The sequence below is a fragment of the Schistosoma mansoni genome, chromosome W (assembly GCF_000237925.1).
Source record: "Schistosoma mansoni strain Puerto Rico chromosome W, complete genome".
Lineage (NCBI taxonomy): Eukaryota > Metazoa > Platyhelminthes > Trematoda > Strigeidida > Schistosomatidae > Schistosoma > Schistosoma mansoni.
Genome location: NC_031502.1, coordinates 3112425 through 3135006, shown reverse-complemented (window position 1 = coordinate 3135006; position 22582 = coordinate 3112425). Strand labels below are relative to the sequence as shown.

Below are 22582 nucleotides of genomic sequence, written 5' to 3'. Positions count from 1 at the left end.
TTTATAGGATGAATTTTCAAAACATTAAAATATTTCTGCGGAGAAAATGTTATCTATAACCTGATAATTAGCATGTTGACTCAAGGTTATTAAGTGTTAGCTGTGTGAAATGTCATGTGATTTATGAACCACTATTTAGTCCAGTAGTCATTGTCAGTCCGTTTGAATGTTGGTTCGGGAATCACGCATTTGGCGAGAGAAGGTTATGGGAATGTGTCATGACTCAATTGCCTTTCTCCCTATTTTTTACTTGCCCGCATAATGCTGAGGAGTATGATATATTTCCTGTAACGCTTTAGTCTTTTGTGTTCAGGCAAGCTATCAAGTCATTATTTGAGGGTGAAAATAATCATTTTTATCCTTATTTTAACACTGCATACGAGTGAAATTTTGTCACTGAGACCTTTATCGTGGCCACTTACGTAATTATGTAGGTTCTGCATCGCCTTGCCTCTGCATTCATACCTAATCCGCGTATAAATTTCATTCAACATTCTCTAAAACCCCGAGCTGATCTCTATGGTCCATTTTGGATTTCAACTACATTGATGTTAGCTGCCGCCATCGGGGGGAATATATCCAACTATTTGCAGTCGCGTGGTGAGGTGTCTTCATGGCATTATGATTTTCAAAAAGGTGCGTTTCATTTTACTCATTGTTGCATTCGATTTAAGATTTTTAACATTTATGATTCATTTAAGTGTCAAACAGTTTGTCATTTATTATCTACAATTTTCGCTTATGTAGTTTCTTAAAAAAAGCTATCAAACGCTTAGGAAACCAATCTTTTCGAAAGTAGATCCTACCAATCTATCTGATAAGAAAAATTTCAAATTTTATCAACATATATTCACCTTATCACAAAGAATTTAATTCGATGAGTTTGAGTGGGTAGGATTTAATCAGGGTCGTAATCTTATTACATGTATTAAGTTGTAAACTCTCTTTGTACTCGTTAGATGAAAAAAAGTTTTCAGGAAGCATTTTGTTCAGTACTTGGAAGGGTTGTGATAAAGCAATTGAAATAAGTTAGCGTATTGGTTCCACAATTTCACTCAGTTTACTATAGACCGTTCTTAAGCTTCATATTTATTTGTGTAAGTTCCCTGAAACCCTATCGTGATATCTCAAAGTCAAATGATTTAATACTGACAGTTTTTCTTGTTTATTCTTAATAATTACCCCCTAGCATCATTTAGAAGACTACATACTGCCCCTTTACATGCTTCGTTTTTCAATTCTTCCGGAACGGTCAATAGATTTACAATGACAGCATGTTTGCGTCTATTATTCTTTTAGGCAATGGCTACGTAAAGTTTTCTGTTTGGTGGATTACTACTTCAATTTTCATGATTTTCAGGTCTACTATTTTTATGCTTTTATTCGTCATTCTTTATTAAAGTTAATTTTACAATCGTTTGTTTCATAAATGCACACACCAAGTGCACGTTTATTCACTCAACTCTGATCCACACTATTCACATGTGGAGATTAGTAATACTACAATCGAACTAGGTGAAGCGGGGTTCAAACACAATATGTACTGATTCGGAGACAAGTATTTTAACTTCAAGACTATCAATTCTCAATTCCTGCATTTTCCTCTATCAGTTGTTATAATGGTGTTACGAGATAGATCTTCGACTTCACTACTAGTATCTGTAATATGGTGTCTACATGAACTACTAACCTTTGCATTTATAACTAATCAAAGAACTAGTTAATCACTCATCCTTTTTAATTCTGCTGTGTATTAATTATCCATTTTCTAATTTTGTAGTTACGTTGACATCAACCATCATTTATGTGTATTGGTGGCTAACACCATTGCTGTTGCACGCACTTATGCACATTAGTCGTAAAAACAAGAAGCCCCAGTCCAACGATGCTGAAAGCGATCTCACTGACCTATTGGAGCGTTCCGAAACTGATTCATCATCACTTCACAATGCAAAGCATGCGAATAAATTCTTCGATGTTCTGTCGACCTATGGTTATTCATTAGCAATTTTCATTCCCGTTTCAGTGAGTTATGCTGGTTATATTAGTGGTTTTGGTAATTGTAAATGACTTGTTTGTTGATAATGTAAGTTATCATGTGTGCTGTTGTAGTCTGTCTAGTTGTAATGCATGTTCCTTGATGTTTACTCACTTTAAGTACCCTTGTCTACATTTTTCATAATAGCCGTAAGCATTTCAGTGTAGGGATATATTTATCGTGTGATAGTTAAGTCATAATTCATAGTCGATCACATGCTTATGTTGGGGTGTATAAGTCACAACAACAAATACTTTGGTCTTTTTACCTCAACATATTACATGACAGTGCCCTGTAACTGACATCGATTAATATTGATTGTTCTATCTTGTAAAATACTGTTTATATTGTGGTCCGCTGGAACGATGACAATATCTTTTCTATTTCGGAGTAGCGGACAAAGGGCGCACCACAGTGATTATGGACAAAGAAGAATATATCAAGAAAGCCGAGGAACTACTCGAGGACAAAAGCATATACTAACCGAGGGACATAAAGCCAGTCAAAAAGTTAGACAACCAAATTTCGAAGACTTTAAACAAGCTCGTCAAAGCAGGAGAAATAACAAAGCAAGATCAATGGAGAATGAAATCCAATGGATCAGTGTTCCCTTGATTTTACGGCAGGCCGAAGATACACAAGCCACACATCCCACTACGTCCAATCGTAGTACTACCCGGAACGCCAACGTACAATTTGTCAAGAGAAATTTCACAAATATTGAAACATTTAGTGGATTCGTCGAACCATTCCATCAAATTCGCCACACGATTTCTTGTTCAGATTAAGAACATTCAAATCAACGACGACGAGCTGATGATATCCTTCGATGTAACAGCGCTATTCACCTCAATTGAACCAAACTTGGCAAAAGAAACTCTATCCTTTCTTCTCATCAACGACGAAAGTCACGCAAAGTACACGAAGCTTCAACGTCAAAGTCTACTAGAACTCATAGATTTAGGCCTAACGACATATTTTCAATTCAACAACAGAATCTATGAACAAACAATAAGGACACCGATGGGATCACCAATATCGGGACTTGTCGCAGAAGCAGTGATGCAGAGACTAGAAACCGCGATCTTACCAGTGATCAAGCCAAAAAATTGGATTCGTTATGGAGACAACACATTCGTCATCGTCAAAATGGATGAACTAGAAAACACCTACAGACTGATCAACAACGTCTTTAATGACATCAAGTTCACCATGGAACAGGAGTCAAACGACAAGCTTGGATATATTAATCATCAGAACCGACACAGGTAAACTGGAGACTTAAGTTTACAGGAAGCCGACCCACACTGATCAAATTCTCAACTACAATAGTAACAGCCCAAGAGCTCACAAAATCAACTCCATACAAAACTTGTCCAAGAGGGCGAGGACACACTGCAACACGATTACAGCACGAAAAACTGAAGAAAAATACTTGAAGACCATCCTTCAAAAGAACGGTTACCCAATCAACTTCGTCAAAAAATATCAGCCGCACCCATCAGCAGAAACAAAGTCAAGTACAGAAATCAACAAAAGGATCACTCTACCATACATAAAACGACGATGAGACTGCTGAAAACCTTCGGAATAGGTGTTGCTTACAAACCAACAAGAGCCCTTTATTCAATCCTATGCAAACCAAAAGATGAAATGACAAAAAAAGACAAACCAAACATCATCTACAAAATAAATTGTGCCAACTGCGACAAACACCACATCGGACAAAGCGGACGCCCTCTTCATCTTCGCCTTCATGAACATCAATTAGCAGTCCAACGCCATGATATGTCTTCACTTATATCAATGCACGTGGACAACTGCGGACACACATTCGACTGGAAAAATGTGAAGATTTTGGATAGAGGCAATTCCAAAAACCCCAGAGAATTTTTAGGAGCTTGGCACGCAGGTGAATCAGCCATAAACAAGCACATTGAAATCAATCCAATTTATCAACCAATTAGGAAAATCACGCAGAAACATAGGAACAAAAATCAAACTAATGGGAGATACAACCAAAACAAAGCAGTAAACAATGACAGATTTGAGGTCAACAAGAACTAATCAACGCCTAGTTGTACAGGACAAGCTGTGAACCACATGTGGAGAAATTCGAACACTTGACTTCTACCCGAAGTTTGTGCTGATGATGTCGTTCAGCAGGATGATGAAAGCTCCACAACCAAACCATGTAGCTCAGAGAACATAATTCCAAAATCATCCACCTGGGCTACAAATCTTCTCTACCATTCCAGTATTCTTGGTTTCATTGTAGGGTATGCTTCTACTCAATTATGACATAACATCCGATGTCTAATCTGGCTACACTGAAATTCCATTATAACTAATCATCATGTTAAATAGTCTGTGACTTGGTTCCGTTACTATAGAGTTTTCTTTCTGTTGTTCAGCCTAACTAGATGGAAGAAGTTATCACTTGGTTGAAGGCTGTTGAGTGCAGACTAATCTACCCTAGAATATGTAGGGAGTGACTTTGACAAGGTGAATAATTAATTAATAGTATTGTCAATTTAATAATAAAGGCGTTTTGCTATAGTTGCTCTCAAACACTAAATAATAGTTAACATCGGGACGTTTTTTGACGTGGTCGTTAGTATTACAGTAAACACATCGTGTCATTATTGCTTTCGGTTATACATTATCTCTTTTTTGGGGGCATGCCCTTAGACTCTGACCATACCCTGATCAGGGTTGTTTGTTTGAAAGTAGATCTGTTGTTCACTGGTCTAAATGCTCAACTTTCAGCTACTGGGTCACAGAGCGAAATGTCGCCCTACTGAGCCACATTAACTGTAATGCGTGATAGTGAAATCTAACGTAAGTTATGTTTTTATTCCAAAACTGAAGACTTGACTTTTGTCATGTGAAAATCTTGTTATTCCAATTGAATTATTATTATTATTAGTGTTGTATTTTCCCCAACAATTCATAGATTTTATGGACAATTCAGATTACTACACTACAATGGATATTATTTTTAGTTGGAATAGCAGTTTCTGGGGCATTCTTAGTATTTGCTTTAATGCCTAGTATTCGCAAAGAATATCCAAAGGTGAATATATTTTATTGCTCACTTTTGTATTTGTTCATCTTTCTTTTGCTCAATAAATAGTTATATAGGAGAATATGTTTAAGCAAATTTGGATAGTAGTGACTAGCAGTGGAAACTTGGAAGCAGGTTTCGTCATATTTGGGACTCGCTGGTTGGATGTACCTGAACCTCTATGTTGATGTTCTCATAAGAATGTATATATATATATATATATATATATATATATATATATATATAACCTGTTGTCCATTACTGGATGAGATTAATGGTCAACTAAAGATGGTGATTTGTAAAATATATTTTAAGGTTTTCACCATTGAAGCTGTTGGATATATGTTGTTGTCTATGGAATATGAATGACCATGTTTACACCATAATCTTTCTATCGTGTCTGATGTTCTTCTGTCCAGAAAGTTGGACAGTACCGTCCTATTAATTACTAGATCATAATGGTAATCTCTCTTATAAAATCATGCCTATAATAACTGAGTTGAGATTTCCTTTGATTAGTTTTCTCCATAAAATCTGTAAAAGTTGATATCTTTATTACGGAATGTAAATTCCTGGTTATTATAACATTGTTGTTTTACAATATATAAAGATAATTAACTTAAATCAACATATGTATTTGTACTCCGTGTTTAGAAAGCTATCACTTAACCTTTTTAATAAATATCAAAGTCGGTGAATACTTCTCTAGGATTTAATCGCAAACTAAGAAATAAATTTATTAGTTATTCAAACTACAGTCACTAAAGTGAAATTTGAGTCGTGTAATTATCCGTTGTACAAGTTGCCTATCCCTTTTTCTTGGTTTACACTCTATGGAACTGATACAGATTTAAACGTTTCTCAGTGTAAGAAACAATAGCATCTTGTACTCAAGTGTTTCCATAAACATATCATATTTCTGTTGGAATCCATTTAATATCCCTCATCAAAGTTCATAGATGCTTAGAAACTCCGGGGAACGTTTTATCCGATCAGCGTTGAATGGAATCCTCTCAGTAACATCTGGAAAATGCAGAATCACGTGCCACGTGACTGAATATTTACTTATACTGCTAATATGTTTGGTATGGTTCCAGAAAATTCTAAAATCGTGTTTAAATCTATAAATACCTTCGTTATTTCTGTACAAATACGAAGCTTGGAGTAAAGCTTTTACTCGCAATTATCACCTTCTCTACAGTGTTCCAGATGATGTGTAGAAGTGGTTAAGGCTATCGGAACCGACTAGGAAAATAGTTTCAATGTGTTGGTAGAAAGATTTACCAATTTCAAACACGCATATATTTGACTGGAATTTTCAAAATTCTACACGTTGTTCATCATTCAAAAAGAATACAATCTTTTGTTTATTTTAGACTTGTTTCAAGGTTGCATTACCATAAATTACTAACAACCTATTTTTGTTTTTAGCTTGTAACACCAATAATGATCATTATAGTTGTAGTACATTTTGGTTTTTCATTAGCTCTAATGGTGAGTTGTTAAAATTCATGTTATTATGTTTAAAATAATTAATTTTCATAATATCAAGTATTTAATGCATAATCATTTTTAGATAGATTTCCATTGCAAACACAGTTTACATTGTTATTACTATGTAAGGTCCTTTTACATTGTTATAATACTATTTATCGAACGCATCGGGAACACTAAACAATAATATATATGTAAACTATACATTATGAAGTCTACATTACATCTAATCTGATTGATTAGTGATTAAACCTCTCAACATTTTACCAATTGGTTATTGGTTTGAATCCCTCATCACCGAATTCGGTTTGTGTAATATTTCTAGCCATAATAGAGTATGATTCAAAGCCTAGTACATAAACGTGATAAGAAAAAAAGTAACACTAATCGTAACTTAGTCAGGATCGTTATTTTAATTATGTCAAATCTTGGAAATCTCGATGTGGAACTCGATTATTTTAACTGTATTGAGTGCTCACACAAAAGTATGCTGTAGTTTGAACTTAAGACTCAGTAGATAAGCGTTTCAGCCATTAATATATTTATTGTTTGGATACTGTAGCCGTGGCGGTTACCTGTATTTGGTGGTCGGTCTTGTGTATTGTGATGGCTAAATCAAGCTGTATTGGTTGTAACACTTTCAATTTGGGTCCTATCATACCAAGAAGGAAAGTAGTAAAACTTAAATCCGAGAATGAATTCTCTTTGTTGACTGTTCAGTGGTGTGATGGCACGGAGGTTTTCACCCTCTTTTTCCATTGTGGGATTACGAGATTACTGCAGATTCTGATTGTCTATGGAGGAACACCTTACTGCCGTCAAACCTCAATTGAGTCATCACGATACACAAACTGACCGACACATCAAAGAATTAGATGCAGTTGGGGTTGGGGAGTGGATTATAATAGCGCCTATCTATTCACTATCTATTTTCCTTTACATCTTGAGTTTCAGTATTCCTTTTAGTATTCATTTTCATTCCGTTTTTTGAAACCGTGTTTCTAATATCTGTTCTTACTTATTATCATTACTATTTTATTATTTCGACTCCTTTGCCATTTATCTTGTTGATTCCATCTCAATTCACTATCATGGTTCGGCAACTTGTGTTGACAGACGTTTATGCCAGTGTCTACATTGATTATGATTAAATGACTGACAAAGCTGCTTTTTCTCTTCATTTGGAAGCTGGCTTGTTCTCTATCAGAGCAGTCTGTTGCTGATAGTGTTTGGCCAACGAATGTTGGGTGTCTTGCGTAGACAACTGTTAATAAATAGTACCTGATTGTTAGTCGAAGTTTAATTCATGGTAATCTCAGCTTGTTCTTAACAGCGTAATATTGTTCCAGTCCTTAACCATTCCATGTATTTATTTCTAATATTCATTTACACTCGTTTACTGAATGACGCTTTTACATTCCTCATTTTCCCTCCATAGATTGCCTTCTTTCATGGATCTCCACCTGTACAACATCCTCTATCTCATACTGGTTATATACATCAACAAAATGTTGTAGAAAATAATAAACAACTATCAAATATCACTGTATTAATTACTAATAAGCCAATACATCACTAATTCATCTGTTATTTTAGCTTGAGTACTGCTATTTTAAGTAGAAAATTTGTTAAACAACGGTAATAATACTTACTATTAACTATTATAAACTTTTGTACAGGTGCAGTTGATTTCTTTCCTTCTTTTTGTTTATTACTGCCTCTGTGTTGTACTGTCATTTACACAATACACCAATGCATGCATAACACTGATATTTATTGTGTTCTATTTGTACTTTAACTATTTTCAAAATATACGGATTGCACAGTGATTGAGGTCACATTTTGTGTTGTGTAATTGAAAGTGAGTAATTTATTGACTGAATGTTACATAACAAGGTATAAAAAGATGTGAATAATGGTCGAGTATTGTAATAGTTGTTTATTAGAGGAAGTAACACTCATTTTAGGTTACATTTATAAAGTGTTTTGTTACTTTTCAATTGTCTCTTTATATTACATAATAAAATGTAAATAGTATTTGTATTGGAAAGTATAAGTTGATTGATATATTACAACCTTATATATATATATATGTGCTTACTCAGGAAAAATAATATTTTATGTAGTTGAGATCATGAGTCAATTGAAGCTAGACCACCATGGAAAACCTGAAAGCACTGGACTCCCGTCTCGTCCTATCGTGGGACTCCTCAGCAGTGCGCAATAACGATCTCGCCTCACGAGATTCGAACCCATGATCTATCAGTCTCATGATTTCAACTATAAAATTACTGAAATTTCCACAAAACCCCCTTCTAAAAATAATATTTGTTATATACTGCTACTTCTCAGTGTTTTGGTTAGTACGATTAACGCTAATGAATGATTGGTGTGAAATATACATTGAAATCATACACATAGGAAGTAATAAAATCATTGAATCTTGTACTGTTATAAAACTTCAATGTTTATGTATCCTCACAAATGTCCCGTATTATTATTCTGTTATTGACTCAATTGGTTGTCAAGTCATTATACGATAATGAATAGATGAAATCATTCAGTGTTAGTTTTAGCTGTGTTAGAAAATACTGACTACTCTATTGTTGTTATTCATAAGATAAATGATAATTATATACTTTTAATATGGTTTTAAATCTGTGCAGCACAGATGCATTTATTCTTTATCATTTTCCAAATTTAGTGACATTTACACTTTCTGACTGTTTGTTTTGCTTATAGCTGAGTGCGCTAAAACGTGAAAGATTACATTGAATTCTTAGTAATGTTTAAAATCTAAAATCAGTCCGATGTTTAAGCAACTTGGGAGAGAACACAATTCACTTTTCTCTTCCACCAAAAACAACACGAACGGTCTTTCCAGTATTGCTATCAGGATCATAGTTGTCTTATTTATGCTCTAGAAGATGAATTTTTACCATGCTTTTCTTTCTAGTCCACTTTTTTGGACATTAAGGCAGCTTATAATCATCTTCAAATAAAACTAATATACCTGTAAGCTGATAATTAACTGGAGTTTCTAGCAGTCCTAAACACCACAACTAAATGGTTCATCACCTCATTATAATGATAATCAACGGTTGTTCTGATAATGTTAATTCATGTTGAAATCTATCTTCCAATTGTATGGATTTCCACGAACTACCTATTTGAACAATTTCCATCCGTTTAGTTTTTGATCTAGATCTAACAGAGAATATTTTCTTCTGATTTGTTGGTAAAAGGTACTGTAAATAATATAAATTATTATTTAATGAAAAGTTGTATTTTGTTTTTTGATCAGTGGGAAGATTTTAATTTTGATAATCGTAGTAGAATTATCTTTGTAAAACAGCCGCTGGCTGGTGACCAACTTCGAGCAGTAGCTCTTGAGTTCTAGTGAGAAGCCGTGACCAGTGTAGTTCAAAAATGTCCAGTGTAAGGCAGTTACCTACCAAATACATTAAAAGATGGTTACGTGACATCGCAATTTGATTGAAGTTAAACATGTAAGCTATTGAATTTCAGCGCAATAGTCTACAAGTTAAGCGTTCGTGCCGAATACCGAAGATCCAAGGTTCGAAACCTGTTGTCGACGTTGTGAGTACACATTACTGTTAAGTCTCATACTAGGACGAAACAACTTTCCAGTGATTCCTTGTTTTCAGTGACTTTTTTAACTACGATTGTTTCGTGATATTTTAACTATAAAATCTGAAAAGCCAATGTAATTTTACGCGAATAGAGAAGAGGAAAATTGGTCAGTAGATTTTTAAGTTAGTAAAATTATTGTAACAGTTATAGTTGTCAAATAAAGTTTTAATAGAAAAAAATGTCACGAACCGATATCCACTGAAAATATTCCTAGTTTGGTCTTGTTCGAACTGAAAACTGAACTAATAAAGCGAAGGGGAACAGGTTTATATGATTCAGGAAAAAAGAGGAAAACAGATTACTGTTGAAGATTGTATTCATCCTCTTGAAGGAAAAAAACGCCGCAGCAACTTGTTGGACAAAATACACTCATTCATGTAAAGATTTCACTGATATTTGATGATTAGTCAACAAATATCATACATAACTGAAACCACACTACACTGAATTCATATAAACAAACACTGATGTCATGTTGAACAGGCATCACTTTGAGTTAAAACGAATTTTATACCAAGTATCACTAAAATTGTAACATGGTTTCACGTTTTATTCCACCTCAGTGGGTGCTTTTCAAGAGTGTGCACCTGCGACATCACACGGGATCAAACCTTGTATTTCCAGTTCTCTTGTCTAACTTGATGTCACTGAGTTGGAACAGAAAGTCGAACATTTTTTGGTTGCAGTCAACCTATGATATAACTATGTTCGTGTCTGATGTTATTGTTGAGCTGCTAACTCACCCTCTTGTTGACTTACTGTAAATTAGAGCTTTCCTCTTGAACTTCGATAAATCTACGTGGAATTTCGTTACTATTGACGATTTGATTATTGATGAAATAGTTTGTTCGGTATTGGTTATGATTTGAGGATAGTTATGAATGGTTCATTGTTATTGGACCAACTAGGTCAATTCATTTAATCGCCTTTTCATTGTAATTCTAGGTTACTTAAGAGTGTATATGGTGATAATCTTACTAAATATTAGTTCTTCGCACTTATGAGCCAAGTTTTGTTTTTTAATATTCTATTGCTTAGTGAAATATAAGCGTCTATACAAATAGATTTATATGATCATATTAATCCACTCTTTCATTTCAACTTTTTATTACTGTTCACCTACCATACAAACAAAATCCATTCCTAATCAGTAACAGTTGTAAGAACAGTATTTATCTCTCTTGAAGAACTTTAATATTTTAGATTAAGAATAAAGGGATTTTAGCTAGTGATGAAATCCAGGACGTGTGTTTCTCCCTATGACTTGTCAGCTGGATATACCTGCCTCATAGTGTTAATGTTCACGTCGAGACTCTAAGCAAGCAGCTTTCATCTCAAACATCAAAAAATGGGATAATTCAAATCCTTCATAATAATGGTATTTTAAACGAAATCTACAAACCACAAATAAATCTGTATATTTACCATGGTCTGTTTTACACAATCCTTTTCTGTTTCTCATTTGAAGAATGTTCCACGTGATTTAGGAAATTCAAAATGTTTGCTTATAGAGTCAATAAATCTTCAGTAATATTTCATATGCTGTGAAAGTAAGCCATGTGAATGGTTGAAATTTTAGCCATACGTTAGTTCTCATGGGATTTTGTAGAATGGTTTCAAACAATCTGTACTATGTAGCATAATCATACACATTACAGTCATAAATTACCTACAAACTTAAGATTTGTACTGTATTTCGGAAATATTGGGAATAGTGTAGTGACATAAAATTAGGTAGATTTCAATATTTATGAGAAACATTTTCGTTCAGCGTAAACCAGTAATCTTTATAAGAGCAATTTAGCTAAATATTGACTACGTTAATCTGTTTTAAGATGAGCTTAGCTGATTCCTACTAACTGGATTGTAATTTATGATGTAAATATTATGATTAATCTTGAGAAATGATGATTATACCCTAGCTTTAGCTCTCATATTGTAATTCGATCCAGTTCAATCACATTTTTAATCCGATTACCAATGAAACCTTTGTTTAATTCAGTTGTATTGGTTACTTGAATCTTCTTATTGATGTTTAGGACTCCAGTTTATCAGTCTCTTTTGGCATATGTGCATGTTGTGCGGATTGCCTCGAGGCTCGGAGCGGACATCAACACTGGGATGCAGTTCCATCTAGATGATGAATCCAAAGTAGGATGAGACACACCCCCTGGTTTTCACCACTATCCACCATTCAACTCTGTTTAAAACATTCGTTTATTTAAGAGTGAAAGTTGGTATAATTATAAATATCATCACTATATTTTGTTATTGAGTTTCACCTCTTCCGATAATAATAATAATAATCATTAAATTCCTTTCAAGTGTTTATTAAAATGAATACCGTTGTGTTCACTTGGCTGATTGACAAAAGTTTTATTATGGATTATACGACTGAAAAAAAAATCTCCAAATTTAGTCTGAATGCATTTCTGCATGGCTAGTACAGAACAACTAGTCAAAAAACGAAATTAAAGCTGTTATTTATATACATTATATCCAGTCAGAATAGATATGATATTAATTACTGACCAATACACTAAGTTTACATTGTCAATATGTTTTTGAAATGAAGTAATTATACCTTAATTGTGAATCAATTATAGAAAGGCGTTCAGACTACTATTAAGAAACAAGTATTCAACGAAGCCATACCATAAAGTGAGAATTATAACATTTATGATGGAATACTTTCTTGAAAAGTTTCGCAATAATGATTTGATTCCAAATGCCCTGGTACGACCGAGAAAGGAGAGTCAGCTCTCCCTCTCGAAATGCTCAAACATAACCACGCGTATACAGACACTCCCACAGAAGTTCTGCTCACTGACTTCTCACAATCGGAGTGTTATTTACAAAAGTGAGAGGACGAAAAGCGAATGTCTAACACTTGAAATGGGATTGGTGGATATGGAGGATCCACTTAAAGCAGTTGGAGATCCCTCATTCCAAACCAATGTTTCATGTGGGCTCCAGGATCCTAAGGAAACAAATAGAGTATGAATCTTTTGTTGGCTACTGTCTACCATTGGAGTGCATCTCTTACTGTTGTTCCACTGTCTTGTGGATTAGGCCTCCAGGTCAAATATTCGTGGTGTGGTCTCCTAAGAAAACCACATGTTTCGGTTTGGGCACCCGGACAGTATCACAGCTTTCATACAAATAGAATGGTTTATGTGAAGCATTTCTATTTGGTGCCCTTTGTATCAATGTTTATGTGTTTAACTAATATATAATACAATAATGATTCTAATAACATGGATGTCATGTTGTTCAATCTGTTTATCAAGTAACTATAACATGTATTAAATTCATTTAGTATTGTTTGTTTAAATCTTCCCATCGATGTGTTAGGACTGCAACTGGTCAGTCTCTAATTGGCATATGTGCATACTGTGCGTATAGCCTCGATATAGCCTTAATTCACAAGCATGGTAAGCAGAGATGGATAGCGGCTAGCAGTGGAATCTAAGACGCGCGTTTCGTTCTATTTGGGACTCATTAGCTGGTTGTACCTGCATCTCAAAGTTGATGTTCACTCTGGGACTCGAACCCAGTACCTTCGCTTCAAACGCCATCGCGTTTTCCACTCGGCCACTGAGTCCTGATAGCCACTTGCTTGTATTACTTCGAAATATTGAAATTTCAAATATTCTGTTTCGTAGATCTAAGACGAGTTTATAACTGATGGGAACAAATTACTATCTCATATATTAAATACTATAATAATCCATTGGCATCATCGATATTTTATTGATAGCATCTCTGATTGTAACATTGGGTGATATGGGATAGTAATTATCTCAAGCAGTGTCAATTCATTTAGGAGTGATGACTACTACGACACACAAAGTTTAGAGCTTGTTTTCGGTTGCAAATGAACTATAAGATTACAGTGAAACATAATGTTCAGAAAACATTCTACTGACGATCTGTAGCAATAAGAACAAAAGATTTTGAAAGTGGAAATAAGTGACTAGATTAATGAATAAATATAAAACTAACTTGACAATATTCAAGATTAAATTTTACTATGAACTATGCATACCACAATTGTTTGAGTGATTATAATAGTCAGTATTCATTATAATAAACAAAATAATTTTACAATTCAATCACATTTCAAAACAATCTAATGATTGTATTGACGGAAGTAATGAAAGTCTATAACAAAATATAATGATCCTTAATATAATTATGCTGACTTATCAAGCATTGACTATTGTCTTTAAATAAATGAATTCTCTCTTATTTGTTGAACCGACAATATCATTAAGTTGCATGTCATAAGCGTATACTCATAGAAATTATTTTTGTTATGAGGCGTTTGAAGAGAACGGTACTGGGTTTGATTCCCAGAGTGAACATCAACTCTGAGATGCGGGCAAATCCAGATGATCAGTCCCAAATAGGACGAAACGGACATCAAGCTGGATTCTACTGCTAACCATTATCCATCTTTGCTTATAATGCTTGTGAATTAAGTTAATATCGAGGCAATACCCACAGTATGCACATATGCCAATAAGAGACTGATTAACTGGAGTCCTAAATATCAATGGAAATTCTCAAGTAAACAATAGCAAGTGAATTTAATTATAGTTGAAATTAAATTCTGATTTTCTGAAGCTTTCGCCATTATACAGAAAGAATGTAAGCGATAATCCTTTTCATTATGTAATTAAATAGGTCACCTTATAACAAATATTTCAGTGAAACAGACGATCACTACAAATGGTGTTTTTTTTCCTATCACTATTCGATTTTCATAGGTTATGAAGAACAATAGATATCAGTGTTGACATTATTTCATGGCGTCATTCATTACTTCCAAGTAAACAATTTTATGAATTCTTCAATATCCCCCGTAAGAAGTGTTAATTGGTATTGATAAATTACCTTATTGTAGGAAATTTGATGAATGCATTGTTATTCTATCCATATTAAGTTATTAAAATGCTATCATTTGTCATCCATGATATTGTTTCCTTCTGTAAAACGATGGGACTTTCCGTTTATTACTCATAAGTAGTAGAAATGTGTTCGCATAAATTATTAACTGACCAAAAGCAATCATTCTTTATTATCCTTTTCAGTGAATACGTTTCATGATATGAATGAAATGACGAAGTATTTAAGGTTGAAACAAAGTTGGAAATCTATCTCGAGAAGTAAACTTCTTATCAAAATATGATCTTAAATCACATTGAGATCAGAATCCACAAACCACTACCGAACACAAAGTTGGTATAAGTCATTAACATTAATTATAGAAGGGGTTTTGTGGAGATTCAGTATTTATCATAGTTGAAAGCGTGAGTCAATTGAAACTAGACCACTATGGAAAACCCGGAAACACTGGACGGCCGTTTCGTCCTATTATGGGACTCCTCAGCAGTGCGCATCCACGAACCCGCTATCGCGAGATTCGAACCCATTAACATTAGTTGGATACATAAAAATAAGCAAATAAACGAACAGGTAAGGCTACATGAATATGGACATTTTAATAATGTCAATATCATTTACATTATATATCTGATGAAAATATACCCGGTCACTAGATTAATTATCTGTTTGCATGAATATAAGGATAGGCAGTTAAAGAAGACCTAACCGATAGACCACTGAGGAGGCATCCAACGCTGTTAATGTCTAACTTCAACTGATCCACGAAGTTGAGCAACCGTTCAACAATTGTCTTCAGTGAGTTGATATCTCACGACAGACGCGGTTTGAACTCCACTGGTCACTGCTTCTCACGAGAACTCCTAGATGTACCTCTCGAAGTCAGTCACTAGTCAGCATATGATTATATTAATTATCAGAAGGGGTTTTGTGGAGATTTAGTATTTTCACGGTTGAAAGCGTGAGTCAATTGAGGTTAGACCACCATGGTCTATCGGTTAAGGGCTCTGACTCGAGACTGGTAGGTCCTGGGTTCGACTCCTGCGAGTGCGGGATCGTGGATGCCCACTGCTGAGGAGTCCCATAATGGGACGAAACGGTCATCCAGTGCTTCCAGGTTTTCGATGGTGGTTCAGCTTCAATTGACTCATAATTTCAACTATGAAAATACTAAATCTCCACAAAACCCCTTCCGATATATAATTTAGCTTAAGCATAAATAAGTACATCTTTCTAATAATGTTCCTTATAGCAAATTGTATATACAATTGTATGAATCATATATTTGGAAAATATAACCTTATTTGATTGTTTCATTAGTGAAGAAATTCCATATTTCCCTTGATTGTTATAGGGTTAAATGTTACACATTATAAAAGTCAATATTAATCATTTCTGACAGTAATAATGTATGTAATATATGCAGTATAAGATAAAATATCAATAATGTTATTCAACAGTTACTTTCTTCAAATTCACTTGGTATTGTTTGTTTGAATCTTCCCATTGATGTTTAGGACTGAAGTTGATCAGTCTCTTATTGACATATGTGCATATTGTGTGTATTGCTTGGATGTTACCTTAATTTACAAGCATTGTAAGCAATGAGACTGATCGATTTCAGTCCTAAATATCAATGGGAACATTCAAACAGACAATATCAAGTGAATTGTAACTTCACCTTATTGAACAAGCAAGTTGCTATTAGGACTCATTAGGTGAATGGATAACGCGATTGCGTTTGAAGCGAAAGGTACTGGGTTCGAGTCCCAGAGTGAACATTAACTCAGAGATGCAGGTACATAAAATTGACCAGTCCCAAATAGGACAAAACGCGCGTCCTGGATTGAACTGCTAACCACTATCCATCTTTGCTTATAGTTACTTTCCTCGTTTTCTTTTCATATTGAGCTAAACCTATAACAAGTTAAGGGAAAATTGTAGATTTGATTTGTTAAATGTTTTGTTGAACAGTAAGTAAGTGTGAATATGGAATGTTAAGAATGTTTATCTACTGATATATAGAGGAGATAGTTTAAAAATTATTCTGTTAGTTGGTTATTGTTGTCTGAAATAGTTTAGATTATTTAATTTTATTCTTATAGGGTTGTTATGAGGAAAATATTAACGGTTTATTTAATAAACAATTTTCATTGTAATTTGTTTAAAGGATAATTTATTATGTCGTTATGAACTGTATAAAGTTTTCAATAAAAACAATTGTTCAATACAAAATACGTCTAAGTATATAGTTTAATCAATGAGTATTATAACAGTCCTAATACTTCAAAATTCATTCCTAATACTCTTTTAATCGCGTTTCCCTAGCTGTTGTAAGTGTAGATTAGACTTTATGGAGATTTGAAAAACTCATGGAATGATAATCTTCAATACGCTTATTGAAGTTCTCGTTTCATATACCTATGTTAAGAGCGATCATTGAACTGTAAAGATGTGAGTTATACCATTATATTGCTTTCTTAGTTTAATGTAAATGATTAGAACAGAAAATAGCTGTTGTGCTGCATGGTGTACAAGTTAGATGCTTTTACACATACTTCTTACTCGCAAGTCTAACCAGTTACTTGCATGAGAAAACTGTGGGTGAAAAGAAAGCCTTTGCTGACTAACCGAATCATCACGTATATATATATATATATCTTGGAAAGTTATATCGCCATTTCTGTAGGTCTCATTTGAGGGGGGTGGCTGTAATGATATTGTTCAGAAAGGTAGGATACGTTTTGAGATTATACTATTCAGTTTAAAGAATGTCACATCATCAAAACAAGTACTGATTTCATGTTAGCTTAAACTATTTTAATTCCAGTAGGAACTGTGACCGTCCTACTGTATGGAGCTGAAACGAGGAAAACTACCACGACCATCATCTGGAAGGTACAAGTATTTATAAACAGTTGTCTACGCAAAATACTCAACATTCATTGGCCGGATACTATCAGCAACAGCGTTCTATGCGAGAGGACAAACCAGCATCCAGGTGAAGAAGAAATTAGGAAAAGACGTTGGAAGTGGATCGAACATGCATTAAGGAAATCACCAAACAGCATCACAAGGCAAGCCCTAACTTGGAATCCGGAAGGGAAGCGGAAAAGAGGAAGGCCAAAGAACACACTACGCCGGCAAATAGAAGCAGATATGAAAAAGATAAATGTTAACTGGAAAGAACTGGAAAGGAAGGCTCAGGACAGAGTTGGATGGAGAATGCTGATGAGCGGCCTATGCTCCTCCACGAGGGGTAACAGGCGTAAGTAAGTAAGTAAGGAACTGTGACCAGTTCTATTTTACATAGACACTTTATTTGTTACCTATAAATGTATTTTATTTACTTTGTGAAACCGTTTTTCAATCAGTAAGTGTTATTTTTCTTCATAGATGATGATTACATCACGTAGATGTTTTACATCTTTTAAAAATAACAAATGGTTGAAATGCTGTTAACGTTCTTACAAAAACAAATTGTTAACAGTTATAATTTAAAAAGAAAAAGTATCTTTTTCTAAGATAATATTTATTTATGCTTTATTTTGTTTTAACAACAAAGAACTTAGCTACACTGTGTTATTTATTTATTTTATTTAAACGCATAAATATTGGTACAAAGAAGCACCAGATATATATGCGCCGCACAAATCTCATTTGATTTGTATGAGGGCTGTGATACTGCCTAGGTGCCCAAACTGAAGCAGATGGTTTTCTTAAGAGGTCACACCCGGAGCCTTTGACCTAAAAGTCTGATCCACAAGGCAGTGGAGCATCGTGAGGAGATGCAGTCCCATGGTAGCCGGTGATCAACGATTGATTCGTACGCCATTTGTTCCCTCAGAATATTGGAGCCCATGTGCACCATTGTTTTGGAATCAGGGTTTTCCAACTCCCCTAGGTGAACTCGCCATGTCCACCAACCCGGTTAAAGCACCGGACATTCGCTTTTCGTCCTCTCAATTTAGTAAAGAACACTCCCGTCACGAGAAGGCAGTGAGTAGGACTTCCCTGACAGAGGCTATATATTCGCTGGCCATGTGATAGCATTTCGAGAGGGAGAGGTGACTCTCCCCATTCTCGGCCGTACCAGGGCATTTGAGGGCTAGCAACGATGTCAACCTTTTTCATTTTAAAAATAAAGGAACTTCTAGTTAGAATTAGGAATTTCTAGGATATTTAGGAAACATAGTGTCATTTAACCACTGATTTGTAATTCATTTGTCCATATTTCCCATATTCATTCATACACTCATAATTTTGGGAAGTGAGAAAATTTCAGTATTAATTGATTTTGAATGATTCGCCACTCGATCTGGATTCATGCTGAATAGGTGTAATTTATTTTGATATTATATTCTCTAAGCCATATCATTTAATTGTAAGATTTTTCTGTTTCTTCGTAAACGACATTATTCTTCCACAAGTGACAAACAAGTTGTCTATGCTGAGTATCATCAATACAGGAATTCACCGGGATTGTTCAATTTATAGTGTACATCATGAACTGATTTTAGAAAACAATTAAAAGTCACAAGGAGCGTGACAACTGTTACATATTAGTATCAGGATAACCAACCGTGCACACCCATGGTCCCACAGGAAATCTAGTCCATAACATTTGATTTCGTGTCGAGTGCCAAACTTCTAGACCACTTAGCCTACGTAGTTCGACTTATCACACAATCGCCTGATATTATTGATGATAAACCGCTTAACACCCGATGTAGTTGAACTCAACTAGTATTTAGCTGTCGCTAGAATTCCTTTAATTAATTAGTAAGCTCCTAAGACTTCTGGGTCCGATCTCAGGCGAAACTGTTGATACACCGTACTGAGGAGCTTCGTATTGGGATAAAACACTTGTCGGATGTTTCAATATGATTCTCACGGTTGAGAAAGTTTTTACATTTCTTTGATTTTACTACCCAAGATTTTGATTTTTACTTAGTCGAATTCATGATCAAGATTGTCTATATTTATATTATTCATAAATACATGTCATATCTTTTGGAGAGCGATCAGTATTGATATAGACGTATATATATGGAAGAGGTTTCTTAGTTCAATGTAACAATGGTTTAACGGTGAATATATGGGTGTTTACTCAGTGGATAAATGTAAGAATACTCTTTGTATGCATAAAGTCATATTAATTAAGATATTTAGTCAATGACACTTATTTTGATGACGAACAATTTTGGGCAGTTAAACGTTTGAACAAAACAACATAGTTACCATTTATCAATGTTTTGTTACGTTAATTTGTTACATAAAATCAACAAATCTTGGTTTTTGTTGATGAGAAATTATTTCCTAAAAATCTCACCAATTTTATTTTTCATCAATTAAGTCCTTGATCGAAACTAATCAGTCAGTAATTTAACAGTTGAATTCATGAGTCAATTGAAGCTAGACCACGATGGAAAACCTGGAAGCACTTGACATCAGTTTCGTCCCAGTATGGGACTCCTCGGACCAATAGGTCCTGGGTTCGAATCTCTCTAGTTGGGAACGAATATTATCTTCAAACAATCAAATAGTGATTAAGTGGACAAAATATAAGTGAAGATTTTAACTGCTTTCAAAGAATAGTTGTTCGACTTAAATTATTTGGTTAATTCAATAAGTTTATCTATTTACTATATCTATATGAAAACACTGATTTTTCAGAATAAAACACCTCTCAAATTGTATTGCAGCTTAATGTGTAGTTTTGTGTTAATTGGTTGGCTATAGAAATTCATTTTAAACTAAACTTAACTGCTTCTTTTTATTGATCATATGTAAGTGATTCTGGTTACCATGTCGAGATATTATTTGAAAACAGATTCACCACCACCAATTTATGAACACTTGGTAGAGTTTTCGTATCATACTTCTTTTCTTTCTCTATATTATCTTTTCTTAAAAAGTATGTGTATACAAAGATAAAGATCATATATATGTTTATTAATCACATGACTTATAAATATGTAAGCTGGATAAAACACAGCTGTTATCCAAATCATATGAGACAACTGAATTCCAAATGATTGAATTGCACCGTCAGGTTGTGTTTTCTCATTTCTGCAGCAATTCGGAAGATTCTTCCGGTCTCCCACATTGTTCGGACATTCCATTCATCTATAAAAATTGTCGCTCTGGTTGTTAGAAGATGCTTCGGCCTCATGACTTCCGAAGGAACTCGGCTTTCATCATGAGACGTCATAATTGTTCCTTCTACTCCCAGGGCAGAGTTTAAATGGTTTGAATAATTTTTTCTGATTAGCGTTTTTTTAGCTAGTTGGTTCTCTACGGGATGGGGTCCCTAACCCCATTCTCAACCCTCCTCCTTTACCCGGGCTTGAAACCGGCAGTAGCCCCCAGAGGAGCTACAGGCGGAGTTAAATGATTGAATACTCACAATATTCCAAAAAAGTGTATATTTTCTATTGAAATCTATTATCAAATTCTTTAAGTAAAATAACACAAAGAAACTACTTATAAATTAAAAAAAAATAGGAATTTGTATACTCGGGCTCGTGAGCACCCCCCAGTGTGGTTAAGCAAAGGTGTAGTCAAAACGGTTAACAGCTCCATTTTAGCCCATTTAGTTTAGACAGGACATAGAGCCAACATCGACTAATCTTTCACAACAATATATTGTGTTAACAGCAGTCTACCTAATTCTGTCAGACTGCGAATACTGCAGACGTCTGAGGCAATTGCTATCCGGATTAAAAAGCCAGAGCTTTGCATCCAAAAGAAATATGTCCAACCACTCCTTTTACCCTGGCCAACTTCAGGGTCAAATTGTTAATAATCAATTTTATAATATGGTGACACTAATTTGATTAATGTTCATTTTTATATCCTAAACTCATTTTATCTACACATCTTAACATTGTCATTATTATAATTTTCATAGTTGGAATCATGAGTCAGTTGAAGCACTGGACGGCCGTTTTGTCCTATTATGGGACTCCTCAGTAGTGCGCATCCACGATCCCACCTCGCGGGCGAGATTCGAACCCAGGACTTACCAATCTCGCACGAGAGCACTTAACCGATAGACCACTGAGATCCAACGATGTTAATGTCTAACTTCAACCAATCTACGAAGTTGAGCAACTGTTCAGTGAGTTGATATGTCACAACAGACTTGGTTGAACTCCACTGGTCACTGCTTCTCAGTAGAACTCCTGGAAATATCTCTTGAAGTCAGTTACTAGTGAGCATATGATTAACGTTAATAAACTTAGAACTATACACAGCTGAATTTTAATGAGGTCTTTTTGAATATGGATAGATGGTAGAGAAGATTTGTAGCTCAGATGTATGATTTTGATGGAGTTTTGTTCTCTTACTTGGATGGTTTGGTCGTGGAGCTTTCATCGTCTTTCTGAAAGACATTTCACTTCTATCCGAAGTTTGTG

At 34.6% G+C, this 22582-nt stretch overlaps 1 protein-coding gene and 1 non-coding gene across 2 annotated transcripts in view; both read left to right on the top strand.

Moving 5' to 3' along the window:
• The window catches only part of Smp_153230 (hypothetical protein), a gene marked incomplete at its 3' end in the record, with an annotated part of 52454 nt that extends 44276 nt beyond the window's left edge, over positions 1-8178 (top strand). The window contains exons 16-20 of the mRNA XM_018799936.1: positions 435-636; positions 1781-2025; positions 4995-5114; positions 6537-6599; positions 8038-8178. Coding sequence (XP_018653799.1) covers positions 435-636; positions 1781-2025; positions 4995-5114; positions 6537-6599; positions 8038-8178 — 771 coding nt within the window. The remainder of the gene's footprint in view (positions 1-434; positions 637-1780; positions 2026-4994; positions 5115-6536; positions 6600-8037) is intronic.
• Positions 8179-16869: 8691 nt separating this feature from the next.
• On the top strand, positions 16870-16941 carry Smp_tRNA_02413_Pseudo_TTG.1.1. Its single transcript has one exon. It is a non-coding gene (tRNA).
• The last annotated feature ends 5641 nt before the right edge of the window (positions 16942-22582 follow it).